Consider the following 18,254-nt stretch of genomic DNA (forward strand, 5'->3'; position numbering starts at 1 on the left):
AATGATGAAAAAAGCTTGACTTATCATTAAGATTTTTGGTATTTCTTTAAAATATATATATATATATTATTTTAAAAGAAAAAATTTTAGGGAATGAGTTAGTTGATATTAAACAAAATTTGTCAGCATGTCCTATTTCAATTTTACTTTCAATATTTATTTTTTATTAAATTTTACTTAAATTTTAATTTTTTATTATTTTTTTAATTCCATGATTTTTATTAGAGGCATTACCATTTTAAAAGAATAAAAGAAAAAATAAGGAAAGAAACTTAAAAAATATATATCTAATAAGAATTGAAATTAAAGAAAAGAAAAATGTAAACAATAAAATAAAAAAGGAAGAAAGAGATCATAGTCGTTTATTTTAGGTCTTTATTCTAGACCATCAGATCATACTATATAAATTTCTCTAATATCAATCCAGCTGCTTCTTCTCTTTCGCCGGCCGATTCTTTCACCCATGGTGAGATCGATCACTGCAGAACCCAAACACTTCCTCATCCATTTTTTTTTTTTCAGTCGAGGCACACTTTCAAAATCCCAATTTGGCTACTGTTTATTGCTTCCCTGCTGCCGTAGCACACTCACGATTCTGTTTGGCTACTTTTCTAGGCACGCTCGTGATTTTGTTTTGCTGCTTCACTCGGCACGCTCGTGATTCTATTTTGCTACTTCACTCGGCACGCTCGTGATTCTGTTTTGCTGATGTCTTACAGGTAGATTCCTTTCTATTTTATCTGTTTATAATCTTCGTTGAAAGGTCTGGTTGCCCTGTCCATGGGAATTAGTGGAGTCTTAGAGGAGTGGTTGTTAATTTAGCCAGGATAATAAGTATGTGTTTCGGAGAAAATTCAGCATATTGTCTTTGTTAGTGAAAAAATTCAACTTGGACCTCTTTGATGATGAATCTGTCAGCCCACTACCAAAAGACAAACGCTCAGGCAACTGTATTCTCACATGCTATTATTGTGTATGATTGTGGGATTTTCACTTCATTATTCCAAGCTATCACTTTCGAGGTGGTAATGCAGAAAGTGAGCTCAGCAAATAGGGCAGAGGCCCAAATGCAAGCTTGGGAAACTTTTACAAGTTGCAAGGGAAATCGAATATATTACCATTAATTTGAAAAATGGGTCTTTAAGTGGAAAAGCTGGAAGAAAGAAAAGAACATCCAGTTGGGGACCAACTAGCAAGGCAATTCATGGAAGCAATTGTTCATGCTTGCTTCAGACTTGGGAATGCTAAGAGAGCCGTTAATTTTGCTTTATTCATTTCCATTTTGCTCAACATGCTACATTAGTTTACTTCCCATATTCATCGATTCTCATGGTTACACTTCATTTGCGCTTCAATACTTGTATTTGTCTTCTACTGCCATACTTCCACCTTTTTGTAGACCTAGTCAACGTTCGGTTCAAAACTAAAATGGAACAGAAATCACAATAGTTTAATTTGAAATAGAGACCAGTCAAGATTGAAACTGTATTTGAATTGAACAAAAACTGGACCAAAACTGTCTGGTCCAAGTTTTGGACCAAAACTAAATTTTTATATTGGAAAAAATAAATTAACCATTGAATTTGATCAAGACTCAACCAAACTGAAATTGAAATCAAAATTGGAATCCCCTCAATCCGATTCTACCTTAAAATCGAATCAGAATGCCCCACCTTTGTGCATGAAATTATAGTGCGCAAATGCATACCCTTTGTCCCCTGCAACTTTCATTCCTGTAGAGCTCTCAACTTGTGCTTCAAATCATAGTTTTGATCTATTAGTTTGTTTTCTTTGTTTTTCCACTAGAACAGCCTAAAGAGGTCTTTTACAATTAGCCATTACCCCAATTTAATTCTGCCCTCATAAATCTAGCAACTGGTGAAGGGACACTGAGAGCAAACCTCATCGGAAATATCCAAGACTTTTTCTAGACTATAGCAAGCATGTAGGTTTCCAAATTGGTTTGAGTAGCACCCTAAAACAACCCCAATTCTTCAACTATAAATCACTAGCGATCATAGTTTCATTTCATCAACAGGTATTCAACTTACATTGAATAAATTTTGGAAGAAATATCAACAAATGTAAAAAAATAAAAAAATAAAAAATTCAATTTTAGTTCTATTTTAATAAGATCAACATTATAAAAATTTGGTATAATTTCATAAATTCTAGCATGACAACTAAATAAAATCATGTTATAATTTTGGCAATTAAAATATAATAATGCATATATTTTTTCAATTAATTAAATTTAATATTATTTTATTAAATTTGTTATATTAATCTTAATATTAATATTAGTAAAAATGATGTATGAGGGTTCAGTTATACATATTTCCTTGTATTTAGGCATTTAGGGTGCTGATATTATGCATATTTCCCAAGCAGTAATGTTTCATGGAGTTATTGATTGGTTTTTAATGCTTACGTTTCATGACCATACTATATATAATGTTTGTGGGGCATTTTATTTTATTATTTTGTCTTAATAATAAATTTTAACTTGAAAGCATCCAATCGTTTTATAATATATATATATATATATATATATGGTAGTAGTAGTCTTGTTGTTGCTAAAACTCTTAACAATTATTGTGCTAGCTAACCTTATTTTTTTGATGCATTTATTCTATATGTAAGCAATTTTATAATAACCTTAACTTTTTTCTAAACATATTGAAATATGAATAGAACATGGATGCCCCAAGGAGTTGGATGTATGCCAGGAAGTTGGAAGATGGACTACTGAACCCAGAGTTTGTTAAAGGGTTGGAAGCATTCATCAAGTTTGCTTGTAGTAAGCCGAAATTTATGGATGGGAGTAAAATTAGATGTCCATGTAAAAAGTGCATAAATCGAAAGTACTTACCTGTGGATGATGTCCAGTTGCATCTGTTAAGATGGGGGTTTAGACCGAATTATCATGAATGGACTGCACATGGTGAATCTATGATTTCTTCAAAACCAACTATTGAGTTGACTGTTCCAATTGCAGAAGTTTCCCATGGTGACAATAATCCATATTGTAATATGGTGTATGATGCTGTCGATGCCCAATTTCAACATATGGCTTCAGATGATCCATCTCCGAATATTGAATTTGAGAATATGAAAGAATCGCCTAATTCAGAAGCACAAAAATTTTATGACATGCTAAATGCAGCCGAAGAGGAATTGTGGCCTGGTTGTGACAGGCATTCACAACTGTCAGCCGTAGCTCGGATGTTGAATATTAAGTCAGAGTATCATTTGTCTGAGAAATGCTACAATGCAGTTGTGAATTTCATTAGGGAAGTATTACCGGATGATAATAAATTTGTTGATAGTTTTTACAAGACAAAGAAACTCATACGTGGGTTAGGTCTACCTGTTGAGAAAATTGATTGCTGCAAGCTTGGTTGCATGATTTATTGGGGGGAAGATAGTAGTTTAACAGAATGTAAGTTTTGTGGGCAGGCAAGATACAAGTCTCGAAGTGGGTTAAAAAAGGCAAAAGTAGCATGTAAGAGAATGTATTATTTTCCTCTTACACCAAGACTTTAGAGACTCTATGCTTCTAAGGCGACAGCTACACACATGCGGTGGCATGATGAGCATAACATGGAAGATGATGTCATGTGTCATCCATCTGACTCTGAGGCCTGGAAGCACTTTAATCGTACCCATCCACTATTTGCAGCTGAAAGTCGAAATGTGAGGTTGGGATTATGTACTGATGGGTTTCAACCATTTGGACAGTCAGGACAGCAGTATTCATGTTGGCCAGTAATAATTACGCCTTACAACTTGCCTCCTGGTACATGTATGAAGGAGCCTTATTTGTTTTTATCGACAATAATACCTGGACCACAAAATCCCAAGCAACGATTAGATGTCTATTTGCAGCCATTAATTGCTGAACTAACTCAGTTATGGGAAGTGGGTGTGCAAACATATGATGTATCTAAGAAGCAAAATTTTCAAATGAGAGCTGCTTTAATGTGGACAATTAGTGATTTCCCTGCTTATTCAATGTTGTCTGGGTGGAGCACCGCAGGGAGATTAGCGTGTCCCTACTGTATGGATCATTCAGATGCATTTTCACTGAGTCATGGAGGAAAAATTAGTTGGTTTGATAATCACCGTAAGTTTCTTTCAGATAATCATCCATTTAGACGAAACAGGGTAAATTTCCTTAAAGGAAAAGTATGCATGTCTGAGTCTCCTCCAATTCTAAGTAGCGAAGACATTTTTTTACAGATAGAGGATTTGGGGTTGAGGAGAGTAATAGACATTGATGGTGAAGCAGTTAATTCTGTCATAACCAGAAACACAGGTTGGAGGAAAAAAAGCATTTTTTGGGATTTACCATATTGGTCTTCCAATCTCATTAGACATAACTTAGATGTCATGCACATCGAGAAAAATGTCTTTGAGAATACTTTTAACACAGTGATGAATATAGAAGGGAAAACGAAGGATAATGCAAAAGCTAGGGAAGATATGGCACATTTATGTCATAGAAAAGAATTAGAGAGAAATGTGCAAACGGGCAAATATCCTAAGGCTTTCTATGTTCTCGATAAACAGCAGAAGCATGTTTTATGTGAATGGGTAAAAGACCTTAAGTTTCCAGATGGGTATGTGTCCAACCTAGGAAGGTGTGTTGATATGCAAAAGTATAAGTTTTTCGGCATGAAGAGCCACGATTGTCATGTATTTATGCAGAGGTTATTACCTATTGCATTTCGCGAGCTCCTTCCAAATACAGTTTGGCAAGCATTAACTGAGTTGAGCTTGTTTTTCAAACATCTTACTTCTACAAATATTAAGGTTCAAGATATGGAGCATCTAGAAGCAGAAATTCCCATTATTATTTGCAAATTAGAGCGCATATTTCCTCCTGCCTTTTTTGACTCAATGGAACATCTTCCCATCCACTTTCCATATGAAGCAAAAATTGCAGGCCCCGTACAATATCGATGGATGTATCCTTTTGAAAGGTAATAGATACTTCTTATTTTTCTTTAAATGTTATAAAATGTATCATCAACTTTTTGTAAGCCATTTGCCCTTTTTTCTTTCTAATTTTTAGATTTCTCCGCCACCTAAAGCAAAATGTAAAGAACAAAGCAAAAGTAGAAGGTTCAATATGTAATGCATACTTAGTTGAAGAAGCATCTAATTTTTGTACGCATTACTTTGAGCCTCATGTAATAACACGGGATCGACAAGTACCCCGGAATGATGATGGTGGGGATGATGCTGATTTCAAAGGAAATTTATCAATTTTCAAGTATCCCGGTCGACCATATGGTAGAGTGAAAACAAGGGTGTTGGCTGATGATGAATATAAGGCTGCCCAAATATATGTTCTACTAAATTGCCCTGAAATTGACACATATGTGAAGTAAGTTTATCAACTATCCAAAATTTAAGTTAAGTTTCTAGAATTCCTTGTGAATTTTCCTTTCCCTCTAAAAATGGCCTAATTTAGTTGTTTATGTAGTTTGTTCCTAACTGAATTGCGGCAAACATCACGTAATATTAGTGATGCAGAAGTTGATGAAGCACTAGAAAAAAGATTTGCAGATTGGTTCAAATGTTATGTAAGTATTTATTTGTTTAACTCATTTCATTATCAATCTTTAAAAAATATAATACATTATAATAATGATTTCAATTCTCTTTAACTTATCAGGCAAGGCGAAATATTGATAATAAATTCATCAAGGATTTAGCAGAGGGACCATTAAGAAGTGTGAAATCATATCCTGTGTATTTCATAAATGGTTATAGATTTCACACAAGCAGTCATAGTGCTAATCGATCCACAATGAATAGTGGAGTTTGCATTAGGGGTTCAACATATGGTGACAACTCCAATGATTACTATGGTATCTTGAAAGAGATAGTTCAACTTGAGTGCCCTGCATTACCAATAAAGAGAACTATTCTCTTCAAGTGTGAATGGTTTGATCTAACTCCGAATGTTGGTATTAAGGTTCACAAACACTATAACTTAGTGGGTATCAATCACCGAAAAAGACTAAATAAATATGAACCATTCATACTTGCTTCACAAGCTGAACAAGTAGTTTACATCCCTTATCCTAGCTTAAGACGAGACAAAGCTGACTGGTATGCCACATGCAAAATGAAGCCTAGGTCTGTTGTCATCATGCCTCAGACAAATGTAACAGAGCAAATACCAGACCAAGCATTTCAAGATGAGATAGTAGAAGTGTTACAAGTTAATACAGAAGTAGAAGATCAACAGATTGGACCGTTACATGATTCAAGTGGTGAACTACTAGAGCTTACAACCATTGAAAAAGAGGAACTATTGGATGAGGCAGATCTAAATCATACAATAGAAAGCGATGAAGAAGAACTCCATGAATATGATGATGATAGCGAGGATGATAGTGAATAAATTGTACTGTAATGGATAGTGATCTAAATTTCAAAAGTAATAAATAGTTTAACTTTAAAGTAATGATTGTTATATTATCATATTATTCATGTATATTATGTTATAATTTAACTTTATCAACTATTTGTGACAAGGAGATGTGTATAATAAATGTGTAAGTCAGGATGGCGCTGTTATTATTATTATTATTATTATTATTATTATTGTTGTTGTTGTTGTTGTTGTTGTTGTTGTTGTTGTTGTTGTTGTTGTTGTTGTTGTAACTATTATTTGCAGGTTGTGTTGAGATTTTGGGAACATCCAATTTTAAGGGGAGGTTTTGCTAGATTTTTTGTACAAATAGAATAATTTTTAGTATAAATTAATTTTTCTTACTATGTTTATCTAATTTACAGATATGGTTAGGAGCAGACACAGAGCAGATGCTTCTCATGATGTTAACATAGGAACACCTACACCATCTGAAGGAGGCAGGCCTTTGACACCTCAGTCACAGCCATCAGTGCAGTTCAACGCACCAGTGGCTAGCCAAGAGACTGTAGCTGTGGATGGTTTTGATAATGCACCAAGATCTTTACATGAGTCTGCAGTTCTTAGCTCACAAGATTCTCATCCATCCTTTGAAGCAGAGAGTGATTCTTTAGGGCGACGACGGTTACAACTTCGTAATGGCAAGTGAGTTAAATAATTATATTTTAATTAGTTTATCAAGGTTATGTAATAAAAATGTACCTTTTATTGAAAATATTTTATTCTATATGTTCAGGTTAATGGGTGGATCTACAATCGCTCGGATGATTACAAATACCTTTAAGCAACGGATCGACACTGAGGGTGTCAACTGGAAGGCTATATCAGAAGAGACAAAAGAATTTTACTGGGAAGAATTTAAGGTAACATCAATTTTGTTTTTCTTATGTTCGGTCATATTTTGATCCTTATGTTAATCATTATAGATATGTATTTTTTTATTGTAGAAAAAATGTTGTTGGGAGTCCTTCGAAGAAGCAGGGATAAAGGCTGCATGGAGATCAAAGGCAGCTGTATGCTACAAGGACATGATTGCAGATTTAAAGAATATCAGGAAAAGGCCCTTATATATTTCTGAAGAAACTTGGGCAAAATTTGAGCAGCACTGGAATGACCCCAAGATCATTCAACGGTCAGAGATATATTCTAGAAACCGCCGTGGTGCTGCAAATGCTCATAGACCGTCCACCCACACAGGTGGATCCATAACATATGCTGAATGGTCTAATAAATTGGTTAGTATTTTCACATAAGGAAAAAAAATTATGGATGGTTATTGATGGAAATATGATGTAATGTGATAAAATTGTCATGAAAAATATTACAGATTGTTGTGCGATTGAATTGTGAGATTTTTGTTAATTTCTAGCAGGGGGAAATGTCAAAATATAGGGGAAACTCTGCCCGTTTTTATTTTTGTTTCATAATAAATTTTAATAATTTATTGTTTATGCATATAATAAATAGCTTCTGATAACTGTTTATTTTTGTCTAGGAGAAAGAATTGGGTAGAAAGCCAACTCCAACTGAGTTGTTTGTCCATACTCACACTCGAAAGCATGACAAGGAAACTTTTGTGGACCAAAAATCCAAAGAGATGCATGTATGGTACTCTTTTATTTATTTAACTACAATTTTTTATTGTATTATATGATGAATTAATTATAAAAAAATTTCATTTTTTTATTACATACAGGACGCTATAGTAGCTAGGAGGGAGGAGCTGACACAAACCACACCTGACAACATTGATGAAAATCAACTTTATTTAGACGTAGTCAGAGGTGGGGAGAAGAGACGGAAAGTGTATGGCCTTGGATCTGAATCATCTACTTTTTACCCATTAGTTGGAGCATCTTCTAGCAGGGTGTCTGCATCATACAATTATCAAAATGCTGCATTACAACGACGAGTACAAGAATTAGAGAAACAGCTTGAGGATGAGAGGCAAGCAATGACAGAACAAATGGATCAAATGAAGTTGGAAATGGAGACGAATATGGAACGCATGAGAAGCTCTATGATGGAAGAAATGATGAGATTAGTCAGAGATCTACCAACATCTCTGCCTCCACCTCCACAAAATTGAGAGCATAGAATTTTATATTTGACTTATTAAACTTTAGTTTGCTTTACTTTACTTCTATGAATTTTATATTAATTTATTATATGTAGGGATTATTTTTATTTTGAATTTTATTATTATCATTATTATTATTATTATTATTATTATTATTATTATTATTATTATTATTATTATTATTATTATTATTATTATTATTATTATTAGCATTTTCTTATTAATTTTTAACTTTTGATTTAATTTTAAAATATTTTAAAATTTGAAAATTTAAAAATTACATATATAAATTAAAAATACCGACTAAAATATATAGTTGATACATTTTTTCAAATTAAAATAAATGCAGAATGACCTATTTTTAAATTTTAAAAATAAAAAATATTACCGACCATAACTTTAGTCGGTATATTTTTTAAAAATAAAATATATATTGATAAATTACCGACTAACATCATTCAGTCAGTAATTACCAATTAAGATATAGATGGTAAATAGTGACTATTTTCTCTCCTTACCGACCATCTATACATTACCGACTAAATTTAACTACAAACTGTGATGTCGCTATTTAATTTTAAATAATTAAAAAAAGTACCGACCATAACTTTTAGTTGGTAACTTATGAAAATTAAAATATAATTTGCACTTTACTGACTAAACGTTTTGTCGGTAATTACCGACTAACTTTTAGTCGGTAAATAGTAGAATTAATCCTTATTGCCAATAATCAACCTGCAAAAAATACCGACCAATGCACACGTTTTACCGACTAAACTTTAGTCGGTAATTACCGACTAATAATTTAGTCGGTAATTAATAGCGACAACTTAAATACTGATTAATATCAATTTAGTCGGTAATTGGTCGGTAACGTAAATTACCGACTAATTAAACATATATTTAGTTGGTAATTTTAGTCGCTATATTTTTAGTTTCTTGTAGTGAGTATCAGTAATTTTTGTAAAAATTTTGATAGAGTGCCATCTGTATTTTAAACAAAATAGTTTTTCAAAAACCTGTAAAAAGCACTTCCAATATATTTCTTCAATCCCAAACTCCAATATGGCTCAACACAATTCAATGTCCTCAACATAATTCAAACTCAGTTCAACATCATTTTCAGCAATTTCAAAGATAAAAGGAAAAATAAATGAGTATTTCAAAAGCTGAAATAAGAGAATTGTAATACAATATTTTGATAGGCCAAAATAATTTACAAATTTATTTTACAACTACTCAAGACCAAGTACAATACATACATACAGTGTACATACATTACAATAAAATTTCAAAAATATGGTATACTCAATATACCCGACAGAATCCCAAAATGTAGCACAAGCAGCATACTCTGCTGCTCTATCTGTCTGTCTACCTGCGACAGCAATGAAAAAGCTATCACTGAGTAAAATTTACTCAGTGGTGCACAATAATAATTTAAAATGCGGTATATAAAACTTTTATTGACAATTTATAATTCAAACAATTCACAATTTGTCAAAGCTCACATAACACAAATTTGATCAAACAATTGAATAACACAGTGTTGCCAATCAATAACACAACTTAGGTCATGACACAAACTTTTCCAAACATGCCGTATTGTACACCACGATAAGACATACTCACCCCACTAATCGAAATCAATGATGGAGGTGGCTACCTAGCTAATGAGAACTCATCCATACTCACCTCAGACTAGCAAGTCAAAAAGGGAGGAATATAGTCATACTTACCCCATAAATGAAAGAGGAACATAGTAATATTGTCATGCCAAGTGTGAATCAAAACAATTCCAAATCACAATATTTCATACAAACCACAAATCACATTTTATCTCAAAATTTCCATTTGCAAAGTAGGCAACACAATAATTTCCAAATAATATTCCCAAAGCTAAAACAATAAAAAATTATTCATAACTCATTTCTCCAAATAAATTTTCTGGTAAAAGTAGTGAATATAAAAAGTATTGTGCACAGACCTCGGATGAGTCGCCTCTTGGCCTTGACTCAATGGTCCTTATGCTCTTCAATATCCTTTTCAACTGAAACACACAATTTAAAGTGTTTCAGTACTCAGTTAAATTGTTTCTAATCATAAGGTTCCATAATTAAATTTTATTGATACTACTCCTTTCATTAGTCAACCTATAATGTTGACCCTTGATGCACTCTAGGTGAATTAAGTTTAATGTTACCAATATGTCACATTTTGCATTTCAATATGCTTGCCAATATAGTGCAATTTACCATTTTTACAAGTTGGCATTCATTGCCAAATTATTTCAAGCATCATTGTATGTAAATGTCAAGTTCTCAATTTTTGTGTGCTAGATTGGTCTAGCTTAAAGTCCTATTTCTCTTGGTTTTTAGCTTCTGGTCAAAGAAGCAAAATTGTAGCTCTATGTCTTATTGCACTCGGGACAAAATTTCAGGTCATTCTGAGTTGTATAGACCAAGATAAGGTCAATTTACTAAAGCTAGACAGATTGCACCTTTAGTGCAAAATTTGGTCAATTTTAGGTCACATTTAGTTCTGGCAGTTTTGGTACCCGAACTTGTGCAAGTTATTTGACTTGGTTCTGGCCATTTTTGGTCTTTGGTGTCTTCATAAGAATTGTAGCTCTATGTCTAAGCTATCCATGGTAAAAATTTCAGGTCAATTGGACCTGTTTTGAGTGAATTATGGTCATCCTAATGACTACTGTTTATATGGTAAAAAATCTGGGTTTGCAAGGTTACCATTCAGGATTTGGTCATTTTTAAGGTCATTTTCTAGGCAGAATTTTGGTAGCATTTTCACATGAAAGTTGGCCTATTTGGTGTCTAGTTTCACCCCCCATTAGCCTCATACCAATTGGGTTTACAGTTTTGCACTTATGACCAAATTTAGGTGCTACCAACATACACAACCTGCATTTGAATATCACACTTCCAATTTTGACAATCCTCCTCCTTCCAATACTTCAATATTCAATCAATGGCACTTTTATATATATTGTAAACAATTTCAGCTAATATTTTGGGCAGAACACTCAAGTGCTCAATGCACACAATACACCATTCAAGTTCAACATTCACTTCCACCAAAATTCAATATATCTCAATATCAATATTACACATACACTTCCATATACTCATACCTCAATATCAATTACACATGCTGCCCATAATTTAACACTATCATATTTCATTAATAAACTTCATATTCACACACACAAATTCATGATATTATGGGCTGCAAAACATGACAGTTTGCCAAAGCATCAAGGTCCCATTTCAAACCCTTAATTCAAGCACTAACATGCACATACTTGAACATTAACCTACTACAACTTTCATTTGAGTTAATCAACCTTACTTCCCATCCATTAAATATAGAATAAGTCACTAATCATGCATTTTCATGGCTGCCAAAACTAAGGTTCACCAATACTCAATCATTTCCTCAATTTTTCATAGCAATTCAACTTACCCAAAGCTTAACACAAGGATTAGTGAAGGAAATTGGAAAGATTAAGCACTAACCTCAACTTGAGCTTCACAAAACTTCACCAAATCCTCTCCTTCTTGCTGCCTATTTCTTTCCCATGTTGTGTAGACAAACTTTAGTGAAGAAATCAAGTGGAAAAAGGGGCTCACTTCATGGTTGCATGGAGGTCCATTCATTCGGCCATGGAGTTTCTTCAATGGAGGCTCACGGCTGGTTTTTTCCTAAGGTAGAAGATGAATGTTTCTGCTGTCCCAAGTGATTTTATAGGTGTCCAAGGATTGAGTTAGTGGAGCACTAACTTATAATTAAATGTTTAATTATTTCAAGTTCCATTATTTACACATTTATCTCCCCTTTTTCACTATTTACATAACATATCACAATTTAATTTTTCATGACATTTCTAAAGTGTAATATCATTTATTTTTAATGGAAATTGAGGTCAAAAGGAAACTCTAGGTGTCAAATGACCAAAATGCCCCACTTCGGGTTATATTCCCAATTTTTCGGTAACACCGATTTTTGTCAGTTTCTCGATTTCTCATTTTTCTTTGTACTAATTACTTAATTTTTCTTTGACATTTATAATGTCATTTATACTTCAATAGATGTTTATTTAAGTCTTAAAAATATTTTTCAGGGTTCCCCGGTGGTCCAGGGCTAGTCAACGGTCCACGTCGCAACTTCTCGGTGCGATCACCCATCGCTACGGTTTTTGGCTTGTTTAACTTGGTTACATTTCCTTGATATTATTTTTCCTTTGTTTTTCTTGTATTTTCCTTTCTTGTATGTCATTATTTTATGTCTCCTCACTAACATTTAAATGTAGTTCTAGGCATCCTAGCTGTCCGGACAGACACTGGTCACCGAAACAGTAGAATGCACTACTGAACATAAGGGTGTTACATCTTTGATAAGTACAACTGCTCAATGTCCTTATTTGTTACATACAGTGCATTACATCATAAATATGAACTAACAGAGGGAATCTCCTTGTGTTATTTGTTCAGGAGATATCTTAACTCCAATTTGAAATGGAAGAAGGGGATCGCTCAATTCAGCAATTTGTTGAAGCTGAGGCACAAGGGGAAGCCCTAGCTTTACAGAATGTCAGTGGGTCAGTGGCACCAGCCCCACAAATGCCTCAGTTTTCTGCACAGTTTGCACAGCAGATGGCAGCAATGTTTCAACAAATGGCTGGGGGTATGCTTACTCAAGCTCCATCCCAGACTACTGTGGTGCAACCTCAAGCTCCAGTTAGACAGTATGACGAGCTGTTAAAGTATGGGGCCAAGGAATTTAAGGGTACAGTAGACCCATTAGAGGCAGAGCAATGGCTGGAAAGAATGGACAGAGTGTTCAAGAAGCTGCACTGCCAAGATGAACTAAAATTCGAGTACTCAGTATCACTACTGCAAGGGGATGCGTATGATTGGTGAAAGACCATCCCCCACAGCTTAGCTGAACCACCAGTACTGACCTGGGATGACTTCATCAGAGAGTTTAGACAGAAATACGTCTCAGATGCATATGTGGATCAGAAGCTGCAAGAATTTCTGAGTCTAACACAAGGCAACAGAACAGTGACAGAATATGAGAGGGAGTTCTCCCGCTTAAGCCACTTTGCTGGGAGTCTCCTTTCTACCAACAAGGAAAGGTGCAAGAGATTTGAGACTGGTTTGAAGCCCAGTTTGAGGATGTAAGTAGTGGGATTCAGATACAGTAACTTCTCTGAGCTCATCTCTCAGGCACTTGAGTTGGAAAGAATTGAATCAAAAGCGACCCCAGCAAAAGAAAAGTCAGAGAAGGCTGAAAAATCAGAGAAAGATAAGGGGGAAAAGTTAGTAGAACAAAGTCCTAGTGGTACCTCTGGAAAGAAGAAGAAACTTGGGGGACCTAGCAGAGTTCGAGGTGAAAGGTTTGGAAAGGGCAGATTCTCTGAATAGAGACCCCCTAGGTCTGGTCAGCAGTCTAGCAGAGGTTCACAACCTCCCCGCCCCGGTGAGACTTATGGCAAGGTTCATGGGGGAGAATGCTATTGGGCAATAAGAGCCTATTTTAACTGTGGAGGCAAGGGTCATATTACAAAAGATTGCAAGTACTCCTAGATTCGGTCCAGCTCCTACGACTGCAGAAGGATCTATTCAGAGTTCTGCTCCCAGAGGTTCACAACCAGTTGGCAGAGGAAGAGGCAGAGGTAGAGGTAGAGGCAATGTTTTGGGCAGTCAAGGTACTGTTGGTCAGTCAGCACAAGGAAGTGCTTCAGCCAGGGTTTATACGATGAGACAGCGAGAAGAGGCTGAGACTTCTGATGTTGTAGCTGGTACATTTTCTATCTCTGATCAAGAAGTATTTGTGTTGTTTGATCCGAGTTCAACCCACTCATATGTTAGTGCTAGTATAGTCAGTTCACTTGCTATTCCGTGTGTCAAAATGGGTTTTAAAGTGCTAGTAACTAGTCCGTTAGGACAATAGGTTTGGGTCAATAGAATTTATAGAGACTGTCCTTTGGTAATCCAAGGACATATTTTTCTGTCAGATTTGATTGAAATGCCCTTCAGAGATTATGATATTATCTTGGGCATGGATTGGTTAGCCAGGCATAATGCCATGATTAATTGTAGACTAAAGATAATCACTTTTGGTCTCCCTCTGTACGGTGATGGGGTAATACATGGGGAGAGGCATTTACTGCTATCAAACATCATTTCGGCTGCACTTGCCAGAAGGATGATCAGAAAGGGGCGTGAAGCATACTTGGCACATGTGATAGACACCTAGGTGGGGAGTCCAGCACTCAGGGACATCCCTACAGTATGTGACTTTCCGGATGTGTTTCCTGATGAATTACCAGGATTACCTCTAGAAAGAGAGGTGCAGTTTGAAATTGATGTTATGCCTGGTGTGGATCCAATCTCGATAACACCATATAGAATGGCACCAGCAAAATTGAAAGAATTGAAAGTGCAATTGCAAGAGCTGCTTGACAAGGGCTTTATCCGCCCTAGTGTGTCACCTTGGGGAGCGCCAGTGTTGTTTGTTAAGAAGAAAGATGGCACTCTCCGCTTATGTATTGACTATCGGCAATTGAATAAGGTGACAACAAAGAATAGATATCCATTGCCCCACATTGATGACTTGTTTGATCAGTTGAGGGGTGCAACTATGTTCTCCAAAATTGACCTGAGATCATGTTATTATCAGCTGAAAGTACGAGAGCAGAGTATTCCTAAAACTGCCTTTAGAACCCGTTATGGCCATTATGAGTTCTTGGTCATACCATTCGGGTTAACTAATGCTTTGGCTACTTTTATGGATCTGATAAACACTATCTTCAGACCATACCTTGACCAGTTTGTTGTGGTATTCATAGATGATATATTAGTCTATTCGAGGAGTGCAAAAGAGCATGATAGACGTCTGCGGATTGTACTGCAGTGTAACACCCTCACTGTAGTAATTCCAAACGAATCTACTGTTCTGATGACCGGTGTCGGTCCGGACAACTAGAATGTCTGAAAAAATATTTAGACTAGAGTGAGGAGCCATAAATAACTCAAATATTAATAAGAACAAATTTGGGAAAAATTTTAGAAATAAAATACAATCAAGTTAAATGAGACGATGCCCTAGTGATGGGTAACCCAGTGGGAAGTTGCGGTTTTCGCAGCTAGAAGCCTTAAACCCGGGAGAAAATTCGTGAAATAATTTTTGAGACTCCAGAGAAGAGTCATTGAGGTTTCTATGGCATTAGAATGCCAAGAAAAGACTTAGAAAAATTTTTAGATCAGTACAGACAATTTTAGTCTGTTAAGCCAAACGGAGGGTATTTTGGTCTTTTCGCCTTTAGAGACAATTTTTGACCAACTTGTCCAGTTAAGTAAATAATTATTATGATCTAAAATATGAATAAATATTACAAAAAATTTAATTGAAAATGAGTAGCAAGGAAAAGAAAAAGAAAATGAAAGAAATTGGGAATTATGACATCACATGATGTCATTAACAATGCCTCCACCCAATCACCATTTGACAAAAATAAATTTAAAATGGGAAAAAGCCATCTTCCTCTCCAGAAAAATCTGCCGTCCCAATTCCTCCTCACCATTCTCTCTCAATTTTCTTCATTTCCACCATAGATCCACCATTCCAAGCTTTCATACCACCACCCTCTCTTCACCAAAATTGTTGGAAACCTTGAGGGAACTTCATATCCAGCCTTGAAGTGAAGAAAACACACCAAATTTCCAAGTGAGAAATCTGGCCAGAAGTGGAATACAAGGGGGAAGTGGAGTTTAATTGAAGTGAAGGGTGATTGAAGGTTGTTTGAAGCCAAGAGACCAAGATTAGTGCTATCAATCCCTTTGGATTTTGAAGTTACACCAAATTGATTTAGATTTTGCTAAATTGGAAATTTGATGTTATGTTGATAAATTGATGTGTTGAGATTAATTATGGAGTATTTCAAGTGTATTGAATGTGATTGAAGTTGGTAGTAGTGTGGAATGGGAGGTATTGGAAGTGTTGTGTTTATGTAGGATTTTCTGGACTTTGAGTCCAGTACCTAAATATGACCATAAGTAGAGTTAGGTTATTCCAATTGGTGTGAAACCAATTGGACATAATGACACATTTTTTGTGAAGAAACCATGCCCAGAAAACCAACTTAGGATAACCTAAAAACTGCCCCAATCCGAGTGACCAACATGCTGTCCCTGGAAAATGACCAAATGAACAGTCTTTGTTCAAATAGTCATAACTCAGTGTAGAAAAATTCAACTGATCTGAAATTTTACCAGCATAAATCTGAGACATAGCCCTACAACTTTTATGAATAACACAAATCCAAATTCTGACCATAACCTAGTCAAATTGCCAACCAAACTTAGGTCACCAAATCTGCCAGAACCAGTTTTGCCCAGAATTCTAGATTCTGTCCAATCCGGCCAGTTATGGTGTTTAGGCCATAACTTGAGATACAAAACTCCAAATGGAGTGATTCAAAAAAAGAAATGTAACTAGACACAATAAAGAACAACTTTCATTAAGACAATTTTGTCAAATTCCTAATATACAAATGACCAATGGAACAGTAAACCTAGGGTATGAAATCTGAAAATTTTGAATAACATAAGATAAGCTTTGAAATGGTATTGGAAATTAATACCAATAAAAAATAAAATGCAAAATGTAGTATCTTGGAGAACTTAGGTTCAATAAATTTATTATGTATTAAAAAGTCAATAATTTGAGTGAATAGTAATACAAAGACATAAAGTATAATAACTAAATTGGTAGAGGAAATTAAGGTATAAAATTTAGAATCCATGAAACATTCATGGATTACTTGGAATAGAAATAGTAATTCACCTAAATGACTTAATGAACATTTAAGTTATGTGAGTATATAGTTAATATTTGTATTTCCATTACTAGTAGGTCTAATAAAACATGAGTGATACCACTTGAATATGAAATGAAATTAACCTAGATGGATTGTTGAGTATAAATGGGATGAGATTTACATTAGGATTTATGTTTCCATTACAAATAAGATAATAACACCTTGTATGAGTTATGAATTCATATAAATATTGTAATGAATAAATGAATCACATGAAAATATGAATGAAACATTAGTTCTCTTTATAAGAGAAAGGAAGAATGTTTTGAGTACAATGGTATATGAACACCATTGTTGTGAATTGTGATCAATATGAATGATGTAAGGAATGTATGAATATTATGATGAATGTATAAATTATGAAATTTATCGTGAAATAATGAAGTCATAAAACACAATATATTAATATTTAATGATATTATGTGCCCTTGTATTGCCTAGACATGTGTGTCAGATTGGATAGTATGGCATGCCAATAACGTATTGTTTTAGCAGTACTGCGAAAGGCTTTATGCCTGTATTCATGGCTTTGTGCCTGTATTCATGGCTTTGTGCCCGTATTCATGGCTTTATGCCAACATTCATAGCTTTTATGCCCAATTATGTGTTATCATGGCTTTTTAGCCATACTGACTGCATACGTGGTTGACGTTCTGCGTCCCATGGTATGATGGCCCGAGGCACCGCGGTGTCCAGTGCCAATGACCCATTATCCAGTTTAGTCAGCCTGTCATAGGTTATTTGGGCGGTGAAATTTATTGAAATAAGTTAAGAATATTAGTAATTAAAAATATTAGAAACTAAATAAATGAGTAAGATGACCT

At 34.8% G+C, this 18,254-nt stretch overlaps 4 protein-coding genes across 4 annotated transcripts; all 4 read left to right on the plus strand.

Moving 5' to 3' along the window:
* Window positions 1–2,697: 2,697 nt before the first annotated feature.
* LOC131180645 (uncharacterized) lies at window positions 2,698–3,546 on the plus strand. Its single transcript, XM_058147993.1, has one exon. It carries the CDS (start codon window positions 2,698–2,700, stop codon window positions 3,544–3,546), a length of 849 nt encoding a protein of 282 aa, XP_058003976.1.
* Window positions 3,547–3,579: 33 nt separating this feature from the next.
* Window positions 3,580–6,418, plus strand: LOC131180646 (uncharacterized). The gene is made up of 4 exons (XM_058147994.1): window positions 3,580–4,985; window positions 5,078–5,392; window positions 5,492–5,591; window positions 5,684–6,418. The coding sequence occupies exons 1-4, from the start codon at window positions 3,580–3,582 to the stop codon at window positions 6,416–6,418; spliced, it is 2,556 nt and encodes an 851-aa protein (XP_058003977.1).
* A 678-nt stretch (window positions 6,419–7,096) lies between these two features.
* Window positions 7,097–7,810, plus strand: LOC110663090 (uncharacterized). The gene is made up of 2 exons (XM_058149294.1): window positions 7,097–7,311; window positions 7,396–7,810. The coding sequence occupies exons 1-2, from the start codon at window positions 7,177–7,179 to the stop codon at window positions 7,699–7,701; spliced, it is 441 nt and encodes a 146-aa protein (XP_058005277.1). The 5' UTR covers window positions 7,097–7,176; the 3' UTR covers window positions 7,702–7,810.
* On the plus strand, window positions 7,714–8,618 carry LOC110645246 (uncharacterized). The gene is made up of 4 exons (XM_058147995.1): window positions 7,714–7,720; window positions 7,821–7,828; window positions 7,944–8,051; window positions 8,145–8,618. Exons 1-4 carry the CDS (start codon window positions 7,714–7,716, stop codon window positions 8,535–8,537), a joined length of 516 nt encoding a protein of 171 aa, XP_058003978.1. The 3' UTR covers window positions 8,538–8,618.
* Window positions 8,619–18,254: the final 9,636 nt, after the last annotated feature.

This window comes from Hevea brasiliensis, chromosome 6, assembly GCF_030052815.1.
Source record: "Hevea brasiliensis isolate MT/VB/25A 57/8 chromosome 6, ASM3005281v1, whole genome shotgun sequence".
In the NCBI taxonomy this organism is placed as follows: Eukaryota; Viridiplantae; Streptophyta; class Magnoliopsida; order Malpighiales; family Euphorbiaceae; genus Hevea; species Hevea brasiliensis.